This window comes from Lycorma delicatula, chromosome 8, assembly GCF_047948215.1.
Source record: "Lycorma delicatula isolate Av1 chromosome 8, ASM4794821v1, whole genome shotgun sequence".
Classification (NCBI taxonomy): domain Eukaryota; kingdom Metazoa; phylum Arthropoda; class Insecta; order Hemiptera; family Fulgoridae; genus Lycorma; species Lycorma delicatula.
In genome coordinates this window covers 81196998-81214553 of record NC_134462.1, presented here as the reverse complement: position 1 = coordinate 81214553, position 17556 = coordinate 81196998, and the positions used below count along the sequence as shown (strand labels likewise).

General features: G+C 27.6%; 1 protein-coding gene across 1 annotated transcript in view; it reads left to right on the top strand.

Moving 5' to 3' along the window:
• LOC142328613 (uncharacterized) overlaps positions 1-13069 on the top strand; it is a 51136-nt gene extending 38067 nt beyond the window's left edge. Inside the window, exon 5 of the mRNA XM_075372426.1 lies at positions 10262-13069. Within this exon, the coding sequence (XP_075228541.1) occupies positions 10262-10471 (210 nt within the window). The 3' untranslated portion in view covers positions 10472-13069. The remainder of the gene's footprint in view (positions 1-10261) is intronic.
• Positions 13070-17556: the final 4487 nt, after the last annotated feature.

Sequence of the window (17556 nt, the reverse complement as noted above, 5' to 3'; positions counted from 1 at the left end):
ATAACTAAAAACTAAACTTTTATCTTAAAATTAAATATTTTATTCTATCAATATAGATTACTATGTTTAGTTAAAAAGTTCTTTCACTTTCATTTTGGTTCAACTAAAATATATTTTCTTCAGCAAGTGAAAATGTAGGATCAGGTTGTTAAATTGAAGATGTATATCAGTTGTAATTGATTGGTATTAATTATTTATTTATCAATTTTTAATTTGTTATTTTTTTTATGCTGACTGTAGAAGCGAGCATCATCATTGTCATATTAAGGTAAATAACAGTTGTTTTTATATATTTATTTTTTTAAAGCTGTTCATATGTCTTGTTTGTTTTTAAAGTTATAAAATTGTAAATATTATGTAATTTACCCATTCCTCATTAATAATTATTAAAGTATTTCATAAAATATTGCATTTTTAAGAAAAACATACCTTCTGACAAAAATCACAGTAATTTGATGTGAATATATAAAATAAATCAAGCTTTTGTGCTGTGTATATGTAATCCTACCTCTTTTAACAAGGTCTGTAAAGTTTTTCAACAAAGTTGAAACAATTTAATCTTTTTTTTTTATTTATTTTTTTATTTCTTCATCGTATTAAAAAATTATCACTTTGTTGTAGAATGCTTCCTTTAAACATTTGTTATGAAGTATCATCAGCAGTCAAATATAATATTATACAGTATTTAGTTAGTTATGCATTTCTTCTACTGTAACAGATATATTTTTCACCAGATTTCATCTCCCCTTGATAAATGCTGACTTAGCATATACAATTTCACTTGATGCCAAGAACTCCTTTTAAATCTTGCGATTATAAAAATTGGAATTTTTTAAGTAATTGTCAATTTTCAAAAAAAGAAGAAGTCTTGGATTTTCTCTCCATTAGTAGTGTATATATTCATTATCAAGCAATTCATTTAAACAAATTTTTATATATCATTTTTTTGAATTAGATCTTGTAATAAATACATGACATTGCTTCAATATAGTGAACTCATCCCCCCAAAATATTTGTTGCAAAATATTTATAAAAGCATTTTAATTAATTGTAAATGAATTTTAAATTAAAAATAGTGATTATAACATAGTAATAATTGTATAAAAATTGCCTACTGGTAATATAAATATTTCAAAAATGTATTTTATTGTATATTATATTTCAATAAACACTTAATACAAAGAAAAAAATTAAGAACCTTTTTTGAGCAATCAGTTTTGAAATTTAGCATTTTTAACAAATATAAAAGAAATAATTATTTTATTATTTCTGAAAGTACTTAGCAAAAGTATTTTTTTGATCTTATATATATATTAAATAAGTGCACTAGTGCATCTGAGTTAGTGTCACTTGAAATTTATATGAAATAATAAAATACATTAATGTTTTATTAAAATTGTAGAGTAGGTTTATATCCTTTGCAAATAATAATTATGCTGCAAAAGGTTTTGCATTCATCATAAGCTGATGATTTCATATGATGTTTTCCTTACCTTTAAACTGTAAATAGTTACATTGACAGTTATTTACATTTATATTTTTTTGGTTAATATCTCATAGTAAGTAATAAAGTATAATCAGTACTAAAATTTTGTTGTAATAGCAAAGAAAAGATCAAAAGTATTCTTGTATGAAAATTGCAGAATTTCACAAATAAGTGAAAGTTGTCAATTGGGTACACACTTCGATTGTTTTAAAGTTTTCTCTAATTATTAAGGAATAATTGTAATAAGTAAAAGTATCAATTTTTAACAAGCTTTGTAAAAGTTTTCCATCAGCATTTATAAAATATATATATATATATATATATATATATATATATTTTATAAATATATGAGGTGTGTTTTTAAAGTGAGGTCCATTTTTAATAAAAAGAAAACCAAAAAATATGAACAAATTTTACTACTTAAACATAAAAAATACATTTATTTACTGCTTTTCTTCGTATCTGCCTTCAACTTCAACAAAGTTTTCATATCATTTCACTAGCCTCTTTTCATTACCTTTTCAAAAAATATTTGTGATGCTAACTTCTGTAAAATTTTTTAACATTTCAGAATATTGGCATATACAGTAGTTCCATGATGACTATATTCAACAAGCAAGACACCCTTTTTTCCTCAAAAAACAGTAGCTATAACTTCTTTATTAAACGTTCTTGTTTGAACTTTTCTAGTCTAGGAGATGATGAATGTCACTCACAGCAGCAATCAATCACATTGATTGCTGCTTTGTCTCAATGTTTGAATAAGAAATCCAGGTTTTATCTCCAGCAACAATGCGGTCAAACAACTTATCACTTTCATTTTCATAATGCCATAAAAATTCACGTGCTGCAGCATGCAGCAAAATGTTTTTCCTTATATGTGTCAGTTAACTTCTTTAAATAATTGGTGGATAAACCCGTTTTTTAATGGTAATTTCAAAGTACTTCATGTTGAGTACAAAGGTTTGAAATTGATCTTATGAGTCATTGGAAATTAATAAACTTAAAAATTCTAATAACTTTTAAATGATAGACTTGGTTAGTTTATCGTTATTGAACTTATGAATGTGTAATGGGCTTTGAATCTTATTGTTAGTATCATCCCCTTTTTCTGAAATAACCAGTAGTATTTACGACAAATTTTTATATTACTGATGCATGTGTGCACTCCCTATTTTTGCTCTATATAGTTCTTTCTTTTAGTGTTTGTATTTATCTTCTCATAATGTATTTTTACCTTTAAGTTCATAACATCTGAGGAAGGTTCTGTGTACTGAAACAGCTGTTGTGATTTTTTAAATAAATTTTGTAAAAATCAATATGTATGAGGGATACCTCTAAAGTAAAGACCGCTGAGAAATTTCTGTCCTTAAGGTTGGCAAGTCTGTGTCGTTCATGGCCACGCTAGTAATGTACACACTGCATTATTGTCTGTAAGTTGTCGCGTTGTAGTATCTTTAATTACATGTGAGTTATTAAGTTATAAAATGAATAGGAAAATTGGTGTTGCTGTCAACTGTGAAATATGTGGAGTCATATACTTTTTAAACCATCAGAACATTAAGCCGGCTGAAATTCATAGGTAGTTTGTTGCTGTGTACGGTGATAATGCAATGAATGAAAGAAACATCTGAAAATGGTGTGAAAGGTTTAGAAATAACAAAATGAATGTGCATGATAAAAAATGTTCGAGGAGGCCCTCGATAATAATCATCAAGGACTTGTTTAAATGCATCAATGATAGAATCAAAAAAGATTGTCGCTCAAAGATTTCCAATCTGGCCCTTCTTTTTCCTGATGTTTCAAGAGCTGTTATCATTCGCATTGTTCATGACCATTTAGGCTTCAGAAAGGTATGTGCATGTTGGTTGCTGCATGTCTTAATGGGACGTCTCAAAAAAATATGAATGGGATCTGCTTTGGAATTTTTGATGCGCTACATAGAAAAGGTATGAGTTCCTTAATTCAATTGTTACCGTCAATGAAACATGGATTTCGGATTACATGCCAGAGAGAAAACGGCAGTCAAGTGAATGGCACCATCCTCAATCACCAACCAGACCGACAAAGGTCAAGTCACAGCCATTTGGACGCAGACTGATGGCTACGTTCTTTTGGGGTCAGTTTGACATACTGCTGATTGATTTCATGCCACGTGAAACAACTATAAATGCAGAAGCCTACTACAAAACTCCACATAAGTTACGGTGCACTGCTCAAAATTGGCAACATGGGTGGCTGACCTACGGCATCGTCCTGCTGCACGATAATGCACGTCCACATATTGTGGGTCCGACACATGATTTACTGAGAACATTTGGATGGTAAATTTACAATCACCCACTTTATAGTCCAGAATTAGCTCCTTCTGATTACTATTTGTTTGGGAAATTGAAAGAATTTTTGAGTGGTAAGCAATTCATGAGTGATAATGACTTAAAAATGCTGTTAATCAATGGCTAAATGGACTGGTGGCAGAAGAATACGATGAGGGTATATTGAAGCTGGTGTATCGCTACGATAAATGTGTTAATTCATGTGGCGATTATATAGAGAAGTAGTATAATGTATGTAGTTAAGAGAAATAAAAAATATTTTTAAAGTTTTCAGAATAAGTTGATTTACAATGAAACGGTCTTTACTTTAGACATAACCCCTCATATTTTGTTTATTTTTTTTTTTTGTTAACATCTTTGGTACCCATCCAGCATATAACTATTTTCCAGCACAAATTTTCATTCAAAACTCTATAAATCAAAAATCGTGAAAAACCAGAGACAATTGTAGCAAGGTGAAATACCAGTTTTCTTGAATGTTTTCAACTTTTTCTGTCGGATCATCTCTTTATCACTGATGGCTGGCCATTATGTTCTTCATCATGAATTTTGTTTACGCTTCTCTAAATGGATGGTACCACTGTCTTTCTTTACTGTTGTTCATAATATTCAGCCCATAAATGTCACCAATTTGTCTGTGAATTTCAGCCGTAGTATTGCTTTTATTATCAAAAATATGAGTACAGTATTTCACATTGGCGATACCAACCACTCGTTAGTTAGTTGTAGTACTCGTTATAAATGGATGAATATAAGCAACTAACAAAAAAATTACTAAACTGTTCTTGCTAACAGCTGATATTGAAGTAACTGAACTATCCAGACGCCGTCTGTTTACATTGCATATATAGGCAGCAAATTTAAAACTGACCTTTCTTTAAAAACAAGCGATGTGTGTGTTTACATATATATATATATATATATATGTTTGGATAGTCTAAGCTGAGTTCAAGAACTCAGAGAACCTGACCAAAAATATTTCTGTCAAAAATGTTTAATCTATATTACTTAAACTTTTTAACCAGACTGTTTACTGTTCGCTGTACCACTCTCCATATATGAAGTAAAATAAGACAAGTTTACCTCTAAAAAAGACCAAGGAAATATATGCATCTTGTAAAAAGCTTCATTTTTTTTTTTTTGTTTATTGGCTTGCAAATTTTTCTTTATTATAACTCCATTCAATAAGAAAGATGCAGTTAGTAACACGTACATGATGTAAATCTCTGTGATTTTTTCACAATATATGAATTTACTACTACTCAGTGCTATCTTGCATAATTATTTAATATGTATTTGCACATGTAATTTATTGTGTTGTATATATTTTCTGATTTTCTGTAGGTAAACAGTTATTTCTGTAGTATTTAGATTATAAAACTATTTTATAAATATAATTTTTTACTAGTTATAAAGTAAAATATTATGAATTAAGTTAAACATTTTTTTTTTAATTTAGATTTTTATCAATTATATTGATTAGTTTAATTTAACTAATTTTAAACTATAGTTAATTTTATTTAAGTTTAAAAATTAAATTTAAAGTTAAATTTATAAGTTTAAAAAAATTCTATTTTACCCTATTTAAAGAGTAATTAGTGTAAATTTGTATCAGGTTCATATTACAGAATATATATTTACTAATAATTTATGTGGAACTTTATGTATACTATAAATATTATTGCCAACAAAAATCATCTTAAACACCAAATTAATAGTAATCTGAATATAAAATTACCAATTTACTAATATTACATTTTGAATTTAATTTAAATACTACCTCATGTAATACATTATTTTTGTCATAAGTTAATGCTGGTAGTTGTCATTATCAATAAAATCAAATATCAAGATTGGTTTCAACTAAGCCAGCTACTGTATATTTGTAATGTAATATTTTTATAAAAATTCATTTAGAATGTCAATAATTTAGATTGTATGATGCCAAGATTTACCCTAAATTAGAAGTTATTTTTTTATAAAAAAACAATTTTATTTGCTTTTTTTTTTGATAATACAGTAGCATGAACAAATGTTATTTAATAAAAAAGTAGCTTTATTTTTAAAAAAAAAATCATATGTGTAAAATTTGTGAATATCTAGAATTTAATATGTTCTCCTTTACTCATAATCACTTCATGTTCACGATTTGGCATCGATTCACCAAGAGTCTGCACATCTTTTTTGATTTCTTTATCATGAAGCCCTAGCAATATTATTGTTTTAGTGAAGTCAATTTTTGTGATACAATTTATTTTTGAGAGTGGTTTTTTAACTTCCCAGAAATTTTCTGTTGGGTTTAAATCTGGGGAGTTACCTGGCCAGGAGAGCACTTAAATGTTCATTCTTCCAAACATTTTTCAACTCTTTTGGCAGTAAGGCATGGTGCCAAGTCTTGTTGGAACACTCTATTGCCTTGTGAGAATTTTTTTTTTGAATTGTTTCACAACCTTCCTTCAGAATATTATATAACAATCACGTTTCAACATACTATCTACGGGAAGTAATGAACAAGGGCCTGCTAATATGAAACAACCCCAAAAAAAATTTTTCTGGGGATATTTTCTGATTGTCGGATATGAGCCAGTTATATATTTTCATCAGATGCTTCTCTAATGTATGGAACCCTTTGCCCCTGAAGATAAAAACATGATTCAGCAGAAAACATAACATTTTCCAATCTTCTTTGGTTCAGTTAACAACATGTGTTTTGGCCCACAAAAGCCTTTCTTTTTTTTGCCCAGTTTGTGTTAAAAGCTGATTTTAGCTGGCCAACAAGCTTTCCATCCAGCTGCAAGAAGTCAGCATCTAACAGTTGTCACCTGTAAATGTGTTCCACTGGCTGCTAATTCTTGATTTAAGTCTACATCAGATAATTTTGGATCAAGTATACTTTTACTCACTAATAATCAATCCTGTGTTGGAGTAGTTTTTCTTTTACCGCCACATTTGCCTTTCCTTTGAGATGAAAATTCCTTTAAAATAAGATTCACTGTCCCTAGTCTAACACCATACTCAGAAGCTATTTGTATAATACTGGCATGCCCAGAAAGAAAAAATTTTTGAATGCATTTTTGGAATTTATTATTATATATTCAAGATACGCAGAACAAAAAATATGATATGATTTTTATAATAAAAAATGAAATAAACTTTCACAAAATACAATTTAAAACGTGAAAATTGTTAAATAACCAAAGAACAGTAACCTCATATTACACAGACTACTTGAAGAATGGGGTGGTCAAGCAGTGTAAAATTCCCTGTGTTCAGATGAATTTTTCTGACTGCTGTACATAAAATCTTCAAGAAAACTGTGCTTCTGCCTACTGAAAAGCTGTTTCATTTATTATTTTTTCAAGCTCTCTATACTGTAGAAAGCAAGAATTTGTAAATACTTTTTCATTGTAGCTTCTGCCTTTGGTTTTTTGTTTATTAGCATTTTTTCTTATTTTAATACTTGTTTCCCCACTGAATGCGGACAATTTACGTAACCCATTGTTTCTCACCAAAAGGGATACATTAATTAGTTGTCATCTTATCATCCCCACTGTTTGTTTCTGATATGTTACGTAAGCAAATAAAGCATTTGAGATACAAGTAGTACTAGTCTATTAAACAAACCACCTAGTACAGAATATTTTAAACGGAACATATTTTGAAAGTTGTGTTGGTAGCCGTGGGCAATTGGTACCATTTGATAAGTGGCGCCAGCCTCTCTAACCTAACCTGCCATTTAGTTGTCATGGATCCTTGGAGTGGTGCACAACGTGCATTTGCTATCAAAGTGTTTTACAAAAACAATGACAGTATGGAGGGAGCACGTAGAGAATTTCGCCGTCATTTTAATCTGGGACGGCACGACCGTGTTCTATCAGCACATGCGATTAAAACATGGATATCTAATTTTGAGGAAACTGGTTCGGTAATGAAAAAGAAACCTCCAGGCCATGAGCGAACCGTCCGTATACCACAGAATGTTCAAGCTTTACAAGATGCTGTCACACAAAGTCCACATCGGTCAATCCGTCGTCTCAGCATCTTTACAATCGCATAGTTCAAGTGTTCGAAGAATGTTAGTCAAGGACTTGCAATTCCATACATACAAATTGCAGATCGTCCAGGAACTGAAACCGAACGATGCAGTTGTGCGAGCACAATTATGTAATGTAATGCTTCAGAAGATAAATGATAACGAAGAGTTTGTTCACGAACTGTGGATGTCAGACAAAGCGCATTTCCACCTCAGTGGATTTGTTAACAAGCAAAATTTCAGATACTGGGCACAAGAAAATCCTACGCAGCTACACCAGCGTCCGTTGCACAGCCAGAAAGTGATTTCAGATACTGGGCACAAGAAAATCCTACGCAGCTACACCAGCGTCCGTTGCACGGCCAGAAAGTGACCGTGTGGTGTGCTATGTCATCTTATGGTATTATAGGCCCTTATTTTTTTGAGGATGACAACGGTCTTGCGAATTACACAGCCTGGTTTCAACAAGACGGAGCAATATCACATACTGCACGAATATCGATGGCAGCTGTATGCCGATTGTTTGGACAACGTGTCATTTCACGAAATGGTGACATTAGATGGCCTCCCAGATCGCCTGATCTTTCAGCTTCCGATTACTTTTTGTGGGGTCACCTTAAAAGCAAAGTGTTCCACAGTAGACCTGCTACAACGGAAGAACTGAAGGCAAAGATCCGAGAAGCAATTGCAGAAATTCCAGTTGAGATGTTACGTCAAACCATGAACAATTTAATGATGAGACTTCGTGAGTGTTTACGTAGAAGAGGAGATCACCTCCAAGATGTCATCTTTAAAAAATAAACTAAAATGTATGTATCCTAAAATTGCAACATTTGTACAATTACATGAAATAAAATTCATTTTCTAAAAAAACTTTTCATTAACGTTATTTATTTTTAAAATTTCCTGTTTTTTTTAATCACCTGTATATAATTTTTATTTTTGTTGTATATAATTTATTTATTTTACATTAATCAGTGTTAACTGTATTGCTTTTTAAAACTATTTTAAAGTAATTCCATCTAAAAGATGCACTGTTATGTTGCTATTATTTTATTTTATATTTTTACTACAGTTTTAAATATATTCTTAAAACTACACAAAAAAGGTGTTGATTCTAAAAGTAATATCCTTATTATTAATAAATTTGTATCATATGCTGATATAGAGTGTATTCGATTCCCTAACATATATGACAAGTCTTGGAATCTATACAAACATTTTATTTTACCTTTTTTCCATTTTCTACAGAAATATGATTCTTCCTTTAAGTTCCATTTCATTTTCTGTTATAAAATTGTTTATTTATGTGAAAATATCATTCTAATACTGCAACAGGATATAGAGATAGAAATTTTGTTGAAAGGCCTGTCATTCTCAAAATATTGGATGAAACGATCTGAAATTTAATGATCAAGATAGCGGTCTGTATTTAACATATGTAAGCTACTATAACATACTGTAAAGGTAAGATAACAAGGTAAGGTAACATACTGTAAAGGTTTTTTGTCAAAAGTTTTAGAGGGCAAAAATAGTGTAAACAAGGCCGCAAAATCATGTTTCCTGCATTTTCATTGAAAATTTAATCATTTTGTATTTATTTTTATTTCAATAAGTTCTGCATAAACTAATGAAGAAAGGAAAAAGCTTTGGTTTGGTGTATATTCCATTTTATATAATGATTAATTGAAAAATTATTGCAGTCAGTTTTAGTAAATTCCTTTGTTTGCCAAATTATAGTTGAAAGAACTATTCTTTCAGTTGAAAGAATAACTATTCTTATCTTTATTGAGAGCCAAAGTAGGAAACATTAAAAAGAAAAAATTAACTGCCAAAAACATCAAATTTTTATTATAAGTTTTTTTACTCAATAAAATTGTGCTCTTAAATATACATAACCACTATTTTTTATATACCTTTTTAATGAATTATTGAGATTAGACTACTGAAAAACAAGTGAAGATCACTTTTTTTTGTGTAATTCCTACAGGTTTACTTCAAACAAAATGGTCACTCACAGCATTAAATCAGAAAAGTACAAGATTATGGTATATTTTCAATTTTTTTCATTTAATAGCCAAAAAATATATATCATTCATTATATATATTTATAATCTACTATTAAAATGTTATAATAGATAATTTCACTTATCAGTTTAGAATGTCCTCTTTGTAAGCTTCTCCTGATATCCTGTCATATTCATAAGGAATTGTGTATCTTAAAATATTTACTATTAAAATATAATTATTTTTTTGTATGACCACCAACCCCCTCAGTATTTGTCAGGGAGGAGTTGACACTGTATAGTAAATTTAAATTATACAGCACCATGGTAGTATGGTTTAATCATGCTGTCTTCATTAACTAAATAAACAAATATTTTATAAAATCTTGTTTTTTTTCAGGATGATTGTCAAAAAATGCCTCCTCCTCCAAAATTTGCACCGATCAAAAAACGAAAATCACGACGAGCACATGACTTTTCACGACCTGCAAGCCAACAGAACTTATCAGATTTTAATGGATCAGATACAATAAGTACAGGTAATCCAGCAGGAGATTCAGATTCTGATACTGCTGCTGGATTTGGTTCTACTTGGCAGTCAACTGTTTAATTATACATTACAATAATACATATGTTTCTTGTGATTTGAACACTTAATTATTTACTTGAGTATGTATGTATGTATGTATATATATATATATATATGTATATGTATGTAAAAACAATTGTTTTTTGATTGGAAAAATATTGTTCACAGTGGGTTAGAGAATTATTTTTGCAAGTGCTTCATTTATTTTAATTTTAGATATTAATACAGTAAAACGCTATTTAATAAAATTTAAAATATTTTATTGCTTTATTTTAATAATTTTAAATTATTTAATTTTTTCTGTCAGTTCTCTAATATTCTAACTTTCCCTTTATTACAGCTTGTTTTTGATTTTGCCTTCATTCTATATTTTTTAGGTTACCAGATTACCTCAACTATTTATTCATGTCTATATTAATGTAACTGTTGTTCATATTTTTTAATAACATTTTTGTGTAATTGTATCATGATCAGTAAACGATTATCTTTTAAGTAAAAAAGTAAATCCTACTTGTGGTATGAGTAAAGGAGGAGAAAGGAAAACATAGTGAGATAAGAATAACCAAAGAAAGCATAGGAAATGTATAGAAAATGATTTTTATGATAAATAGGAGAAGAAGAAATAAAGAAACTACAGTAATAGATAAACAGAAAATTGCGGACATTAATTAGTGTATTGCTAAAGCCAAGAAATAATAATTGAAATCCAAAGATTAAAGAAAAAATGAAATGGTTATGCATTGTTGTGTTTTTATCAGTTTTAGATTAGAATCAAATAAAATCGTTTCATTTCTAATAAATGGATTGGTTATCTTGACTAATCCTATAAAAAAATCTGGGTAAATAAATGAAAGCATGCAAAATGCTTTCTGATATAACCACATTTTCAGTTTATATAATGGCACATGAGTAATGAATAGTTTTTTAGAATGCATTAAAAAAAATGCATGTAAAAATCTTGTATTTATTAAAATAAATTTAAATTTCAAAGTAAATGGGGTAGACTACATGTTATAAAAAATAGATTGTTTCTCAAAAAAGTTCTCATTTTTTATGTATATCAAAAAATGATTTTGATATACGTCAAAAATTTAAATTTTGATATACAACTTTTTTTAAATGATTTTTCTTTATTTTTTATAGAAAAGTAGTAGAGGGAAATTTACTTACTTATTAGTGCATAAAAAATCTCAGATAAAGCTAAAAAAACCTTATTGATGTAAACGATATACAATAGATAGTCAATAGTAAAAAAAAAAAAAAAATGATACAATCACAGTTATATCATAAATGAATGGCATTAATGACATATAATTTCTAAATTAAGTTTACTACTTTATTAATAATAAAGGTAAAATTATTAAAGAAAATGAGCTACAGTAAAACAGAAAGGTGAACTACAAGATTAATCAAACTATCAAGATATCATTAGGATATCACAGGAGAATGATTAAATTTTGTTAAAGAATAGTTTTGAAAATTAATTATATTAACTGAGTTATAAATAAATTTTAGTTTTTTAGATATTTAAATTGCAGTAATGGGATCTCAGTCTTATTGTTATCACGTTGAGATCATGTCCTTTTTTATATATACTGCTAATTTTTGCAATATTTTTTTTTAATTTTCAGAATGTCAGACAGTTTGAAACACTAACACTATTTATATAGCTCATTTCATATAAGAAGAATAGACATGTGAAGAGTAACCTTGATATTTTCATTTAATTACTTAAAAGTTAAGGAAAATTATGGGTAATCTTAGATTTATAAGATCCTTAATTTTTATTTATACAAACCTTTATTTTTTATTTTTCAGTTGTTAGTTAAATATGTAGAGTTATTTTGTGAAACTGTTCTGGTATAGATTATAGTTTCAAGTTCTTGTCTGCATAATTTTGTTGTTGTGTAAATTATTTACCTATAGAATCAGTTATTTCGCAATGTAATAAATGTTCACTCCTAAAGATTTTATCTTTATGAAGACTTTTGTTGTTAAATCTTTTAGATAAACTGAAAGTTTAATTGGGGAAAATATTTATGGTGTCTATAGAAAAGAGTGCTGAATATTCTTATAATATAGGAACATTTCTGTGTAAATTTGTTACTTGGTTTTATTATATAAACTAGTATGTAGTGTATTATTAAATATTTATGCAGCAAACAACTAACTTTTTTTTTTATGAACTGATTTGAGTTTTTATAGATTGATTTTAAAAGTAATTTTTACCTTTCATGTGTAAGGTTTGAGTATTGGTTAGGTATGGATCAAAAAAGCATTTGTTGATAAAAACCGTAAAAATTGGTATTAAGGCAAAAAAAAGTAATAGTAGTAACTTTATTGCATTACCAATTAAAGTTTCATGTTGAATAGAAATCTGCCTTATAGTAAAATATGTTTTTATTTAATTTTTTTTATAAAGTTTCTGTAAAATTTAATTAGCATTTTATGTAATTTAGAAACATTGTTTTTAATTTTTACATTTAGTGATTAAAGTGTACTGGTTGTTAAACTTATGATGAACGAGGTATTAATTTTTCATTGCTAATTGTGCTGTTAATTTTAAACTGTACTGTTATATAATATCTGCTGTAACTTTATGCTCTTTATGTGTTTATATATTTATTAATAATAAGTGTTTTGTCTTTGCATTAAAAATGTTTACATTAGTAATAAGTAAAATATTAAGATATTTATTTTTATAATAAGTAAAATATTAAGATATTTATTTTTATTAATTCTTATTTTATTCAATTTAATCAGTATTATTGTTCGGTTTTAAATTTGTGTATATTTATATATACACACATTTTTATAATTTATTATTAAGCTTGTTACAGTTAAAAAATTAGTTAATCTTTTAAAGCTTTATTATAAAGTCAGAGATGCTACCAAGAAGATTTATTTTAAAAATAACGCATAAGTCTTTCTCTCACCTATTTCATGCTCCTTTTATACTAGTTTTGCTTCAAGGCTACTTACAAATAAAAATATTTTTACTTTATTAAAAGGCTCTCCTGATTTTTAAATTCATTGCCTCCAAGACCTACTTTTTAAGTTTTTATCTGGAGCAGTTAAAGAACGCTTAATCAGCCTGTTAATGATACTGAGAAATCCCTTTTACTTTTTCCAGCCACAAACTGCAGAAAAATAATAGTACTTTTTGTTGAGTAGAAAGAGGGACTTTTCACTAGAATAGCATTGTTCTGTGACAGGAGTCTTAACTGTATAATCATGCTCTATTGTTGTAGCCATTAAAGTTTTGGTCATTCTTTTGTTTTGGATCATTTAGAATCTAATCCTGCTGATTTTTAAAAAAAATATTTGTGCAAACTTGACCATATATAAATATTTTATAGTTGTCTACTCTCTATTTAGAATACTTGATAAAATTTTCTGAAAAACTCTATTACTTAATCAAACAGTATCACAAACATCCTGTTTTAGTCTTAATCTATTATCATTCAATATTGACTGAATTCATTTCTAGTTCTTTGCTCCTTGAAAGAATAGTAGTATGTTGATTATTAATAGATGTTCATCCATATTAATCATCTTTAAGCTTTATTCAATTATGGTTATTATTCTAACTGCTTAAGGATATAACTCTTTTAATGCTATATGAGGTCTAGTCAGTACTAGATAATCTGGAGGTCCCGGGTTTGAAACCCAGTCAGGCATGGCATTTTTACACGCCACAAAATTGTCATTTCATCTCATCCTCTGAAGCATTACCTAATGGTGGTCCCAAAGGCTAATTAAAATTCAATATCATTTAGTGTGTGATAGCCTATTTCAATAACAATTCCATAGAATTCAGGTACGGTAGAATTCAGGTTTACAACATGAAACTCTGTAAGTATTACATGTATTTGACAAGAAGTAATGATAAAAGACTAATAAAGATGCAAGGGAAATAATTTTTCATAGTTGCTATCACTGTTGGTGTTTAGTTGGATCCATATCACACAGCAATTACCAGTGCATATCACAGCAATGTCTTTTTCACAGATAAATTAAAAATATCCATACCTCTTGCAGAACTTTAAATTGCAGTTAGTCAGTGCTTTCACAAAAAAAAGTAAGTACTGAAATTTATTGCTTATTAAGCAAATTATGTCATGAGACAAATGTGGTTCACATCACATTCACCATCTGCCAAAAAATTAAAATATTATCACAATAAATCACGGTACTGCAAAGGAGTCACATATAGTTGGCTTTCCACTTCAAATAGATACTGTGACAGTGAAATGCATCAGATAATATAAAACAAATAAATGTGTAAGTGAGATAAAGAGTCTGCCTATTTCACAACTGTTGACAGTTACACACACTGTTTGTATCACTCAGACGTTGTTGCAAATCTTAAAAAAATTGGGAAGTTTCGGCCTTTCCTTCAAACAGACCAGACTTCAGTCTAAGCAATTATAAATAACTTAATATTTTATTCAGAATGGTACCTAACAATAAATTATGTAAATCACATCTGACATAGATAGATTTCCTAATCTACTGCTCTAAAAGAAAAGAATAATTTCAACTCTTAATTGAAAAGATTAAGGAAACCCTGAATCATAGCGACTTCACAACATACGAAACTGATAATTAAAAAAGAGAACTAACTACATAAGTTCAATTAATATATAAAAATGATAAATATGTGAGAAATAGCATTGAAATAGCATTTTTCTTTAAAAAGAAAAAGTAGTAAAATCAATACAAAATTACTTGAATATTAATATTATGTTTACACATTAAACAAGGATGTAGAGAAATCAAGTTTAATTTGTATTACTTAAAAATTTATCTGCAAATCATGTAGTATTTGCAAAAGGAAACTGTTTAATACTTTTTTTAATATTGGTTAATCTTTTAGGTTATTTGGTAATTTATTAAAAATTGTAAAATGTAGATTACATTTTAGTCATTGATGCTGTGTAATTTAAAAATAGTTCTATTTTCTGTTTTCACTTATGAAGTTGGAAGTATACCTGACTGAAAAAAAAAATTTAGCAAATATTCATTGTTCAGAGACATTGAGACGTATGATGTTGGGATTTATGAACTTGTTCTCAGGTACATTAAATGCAGTGAAGTTCATGATGAATATCTAAAGATTAATAAAAATATAAATTGGTTCCAAAACTAAATTCTTTAAAAGTATATATTTACTTTGAGTATTGCTTATATTTACTCAGAATGATTGTTTCAGTGAATATATTGAAAGATTGACTAATAGCTTAAGATAGAATTAAGTCTTGTGATATGAATTTATAGTTGTTGTTTCAATATTCATCTTCATAAAGTTACAAATATTGGTAATCCATAAATTTTATTTTTTCTGTTTATAGTAAGTACGTATATGAATATAATTCACTTTTAATTAAATGTTGATGGTTATATAGCTCTCTTGTATTTTTCTAAAACCTTTGTTTTAGAATTTAACTGAATTTTCATTAAAATTTCAGTTTAAGTTTATTTCAGGTTACATATATTAAGTGATGTTAAGTTTTAATTAATAATTAATGGTTTTTTTTTTCATTTTTTTATCTGTACTGGTTTAAATACTCTTTATTAGCATATCTAATTGTTAGATAATATTTTAAACTGGCTATGTTATGTCCAATTTTATCTTCTTTTTTATTTTTATAATATATTTTATTGAATTATATAAAATACAGTATTAATTTATTGTGAATTTCTTTGTCTATATAAAACAAACTTTAAATTTTGGTTGTGTTTTGAATTATTTTTAATTCTGAATATTTTCATTCATTTAGGAAGCAGTCTCGACTGTACTCATTTAAATCTTAAAATGAAGTGGTGCATTGTATGACAGTGTGTTTTCTTATATATTATATTTATTCATTGTTGCTGACATCCACAATTATTGTTGGCAACATAAGTTAGAACATTAATGTAATGCTTCTAAGATTTTAAGTGGTTATAGACATTTATTGAAATTTTTTATAATATGTTAAAAGAATTTTTCTCATCTTTTTTTTCATTTTTATATAAATTGGTGCATTAAGTAGTGCTTATAATATATATATTATTAATTGTATAGTTAATAATTAAATGTTTATGTTTTTAATGTTGTGAATTATTTTAGTATGTGCATATACTGTATTGGAAACAGCATTTACTACTATTCTACTATTGTACTATTTTATAATTGTTGTGATCGTTTTACATATGTAAATTTAGATTTTATTAAAAAATATGCAGTATATATATATATATATATATATATAATTAAATGGATATATCCTTATTACTCAAATTATTTTGTTGGAAGTTATTCTTATATATTTATTTAATCTTTAAAGCACATCATATTTTATCAGAAAAGTGCACTGTACACAGTTTCTCAGATAGTTTTTGGAGGTGATAGGAATTTTATTGATTCATATTGTATTACTGCTGGAATAAAAAAAGTGACAATATAAATAAATATTAAACAAATTATTTCCTTGTTTTTTTGTTCTGTTTCAACAAATAAAAATTGTGTGAGTCCATAGTATTCTCAGAATTGTGATATTAGTCATTAATTCAGGTCTGACTGGTTTATTAATACCTAAAAATTTAGTCATTCAATAACAGATACCCCATCCTTGGACATTTTTTTAAATGTAAATTATTATATTATGAAAGCATTATCTGCTTGTAATTTTTTAAATTTATTTAATAAATAAATATCTTTTGCATGGAGTTGCTGATGTTTTGGTGTTTACCATTTGAGTGATCTTCATTAACAATATGTTCAAATCAGTAATAATATTATTAATCAGAATAAAATTTTAAAATGTGTATTAACAGGATCTTGATAATATATTATCTTAATTTTTAACTAAGACTAAAATTTGATGAAGATGGCGGCTTTAATGATAAATAACCAGAAAGTTTGCAATTCAAATTTAAATGATGTCTACTTTAATTTATTATTCTGTTTAAATTATTATAAAATGAGTTCCAAGTACATTTAGTACAGACAGCTTGATTATCTCCATCCATAGAACCAAAGTGAAGAAGGATCAAAGGAAAAAACTGTGTATGATGACCAGTTTATTGGCATCTCTTGCACTACCTACCCTTTGGTTCAT